This window comes from Brachyhypopomus gauderio, chromosome 3 (genome assembly GCF_052324685.1).
Source record: "Brachyhypopomus gauderio isolate BG-103 chromosome 3, BGAUD_0.2, whole genome shotgun sequence".
Taxonomy (NCBI): Eukaryota; Metazoa; Chordata; class Actinopteri; order Gymnotiformes; family Hypopomidae; genus Brachyhypopomus; species Brachyhypopomus gauderio.
In genome coordinates, this window is record NC_135213.1 from 11825282 (window position 1) to 11828289 (window position 3008).

Sequence of the window (3008 nt, forward strand, 5' to 3'; positions counted from 1 at the left end):
TATGTGTGTGCATGTAAGTGGTTGAGTTACGGTGGACTTGGGTCTGGGGTTTCTGGATCTATCACATAAACTAATTGTTATTTCTTTTTCATTGTTGCATTTCCTCTTTATAAATTTTCGAGATTTTGTTACTGTTAGCCTGACGCTATGCTATATTAACTGTCGACACTAGATGGCAATAGAGAGCCAAAACACAAACACTCCCTTTCACATGAGATTGTATTATAATATTGAAGAAAGACAATGAAGAAAGACAAGTACTGATAAATGAACTGTAAGGAAGACTGGAAGGTTTCATATATTCATAAATGTGGTTTTTTTTCATTTTGCTGTCTTAAAACGTTTATAAAATAATGCAGGAAATTATGCAAATGAACACAAATCACAATGATGTTTGCTTTTCTTTGCCATTAGACCTAGAAAAAAAACATAAGAAGAAGTGATTTATTCTCACCGTCTTTATTCTCACTGTATATTTTACTATGTTAATGCAAGTACAACCATACCTTGGTTTTACTCTGGGACGTCTAGCGATATAACAGAGTGAAACAGTGATGAAGACAACCACCAGAACCCCAGCTACGATGGCTAGGCCAAAGACAAGACTCCTCTCATTGGATTCTGCTAAAAAAACAAACAAACAAACATATTAGACACATAATTTGCAAATGCTGATATTGTCTACAATCTGCCTAGTAAGACCTTGTACAAACTTGTCAAAAATGTACACCAAGTTTTGAACTCACCGCTGGTCTTTGGATTACACAGTTCCCCACTTCTGACCAATAGGTGTCGAGTGTTGTCCAGGGATCCATCGTTGACCTCAGGTTTAATTCTTAGCAGGTGGCACATTAAGGGGTACACATTGACTGTCTCAAAGGGTCCCACCAACAGGTTCCTTTGGAACTCAGGCCCCACGGCCCTGAAGAAAGGTTTCATGTCCATGTCCTGGTTATCAAAGCCATGCTCTCCTTTATTGCTCTGAACTGGCAACAGCTAGGAAATGACAAACACACAGATTGTTGCATTCTTGAATGGACGTATTTAACCCACATTACTCAATGTGGTATTATACGAACAGGCAAATTTTCCCATCCACAAGACATTTATCTGAATTTCTATTTGTAAGGCGTAGGTGATGTTCAAATACTCACCCCATTGATTACATATCCGAGGTCAGCATAGAGAACGATGGGTAAAATGCGTGGATGGTTTGCATAATGAAGACGAGCGGGCATGTCTTCTTTTTTATACACATGCAGGTTAGGATGGGCGCCTTTCAGCGTGCGGAACACCTTCTCCAGCAGGCCCTCTTTGGGCAATACCATCGCAGTGGGGCCGTAGTCCGCCAGAATGAACTGAATCTCCTTTAAGGAGAACCCAGGGATTTTGGACAGGGTAATCTGCTTCTCCCCAAGCCCTCTCAACACAGTGGCCATGCCATGATCAGCAGTGATGATGATGTTCAGGCGGTCGGCAAGGCCGAACTTTGCAGCGGTCTCACGTATGTGGCCAACGGTGCGGTCCACCTTCCGGACCGCGTTGCGCCGCTCTGGGGAGTCAGGCCCGTACTTGTGACCCGCTGCGTCCGGCTCGCCAAAATAGAGTGAGACAAAGTCAAGGTCCTGTGCTTTGAACCAATCACCCATGACCATGTCCACATTCTGTCTCCACGCTGTCTCGTTGGAGTAGTTGTAAAATGGAGGCTCCACTCTGCCCTCCTGCACTTTCTCATTCTGATATGTTGCCGCAGTGCCTGGAAAGTGAAAGGAACCTGTTTTCAGCCCCTGAAACAAAGTCAAGGAATGACAAGACAAAATGAGCGTCTGATCTGACATAATATGTTTAAGATCCCGTGTTAACCGTGTCAACAGCAATTCATAATGTTTGGGGTAGTGTACTGTAATCACTGGAAGGTGAAGTGTTATGTAGATTCCAATAACCCCGCCCATGCACTGCATTCTGTCACTGGATATATGGCATGTCGATTTTTAATTGAATTTCTCCAGTGGTTCTGTTTGAATGTTCTTTTTTTTTTTGTTACCTGTCTTTGAGCTGTTATCCATATCGGTAAAGTGCCGTTGTCCCAGTATTCACTGACGAACTGGGCCGCGTAATACTGTTTTTTTTCTTGAGTAGTGGTGTTGAACCACATGTTGTGGATCACTCCATGATTCTCAATGTAACGTCCTGGACAGATATGGTTCAATATATGAAATGATCTAAAACTAATATAGACCTTGCTAGTGGTAATATGCATTCTTATATGAAATCATTCCATTTACATATACTGGTGGCTAAAGCCAATATACTTTGTTGAATACAACAATTTCAACCAGTGTTTTATCTCAGTGATAAAGTATTAATGCTGTTAATCACAGATTAATTTCTTAAATAACTGAGCTGCCTATCCACAGCCCATGCAGGTCGTTTGTATTCACTCACCTGTTAGTAGAGTAAAATGAGTGGGACTGGTGAGGGTTAAATATGGCGGGGTGACATACACAGCTTTTACTCCCTCTTCTGCCATCTTATCCAGGTTTGGGGTGTCCACGTCCCTGTCATAGTCCCACCTGAACCCATCGAAAGAGACAAGCAATAGTTTGTGTCTCTGCCCGAGACACGGCTCTTGGACCGGAGCTGAGAATCCTGGAGGAACGACAAATAGCCAAAGGCTCAATACCCAAAACATGGCAAGAAGAATTCTGCAACACTCACAGAGTGCAGAACATGGAGCAAGGTTCCCTTTCTCTCCTCTATTAACTTTTATCTGCACTTCATGCTATTTGAACTCATCTTAAGTTTTATGAGCAGATTAGTTGGTTTTATCTTATCATGACAGCCATACCTGAGGTGTTGGCTGTGCTAGGGCTTACTCCACACTTCTTACCAGCTTTAAAACTTGGGTCTTAAACAATAATGTTGTATGGTTATGCCTGTGTATTTATATGATTGTGATAATGTGTATCATATAATGTATTATAGACACTCAACATGGTAAGCCAGAC

At 42.0% G+C, this 3008-nt stretch overlaps 1 protein-coding gene across 1 annotated transcript; it reads right to left on the reverse strand.

The window, feature by feature from the left end:
- Positions 1-284: 284 nt before the first annotated feature.
- On the reverse strand, positions 285-2692 carry enpp7.2 (ectonucleotide pyrophosphatase/phosphodiesterase 7, tandem duplicate 2). Its single transcript, XM_076998562.1, has 6 exons — positions 2446-2692; positions 2045-2190; positions 1155-1787; positions 747-996; positions 507-624; positions 285-416 (listed from the first exon to the last, which is right to left on the reverse strand). Exons 1-6 carry the CDS (start codon positions 2690-2692, stop codon positions 383-385), a joined length of 1428 nt encoding a protein of 475 aa, XP_076854677.1. The 3' UTR covers positions 285-382.
- Positions 2693-3008: the final 316 nt, after the last annotated feature.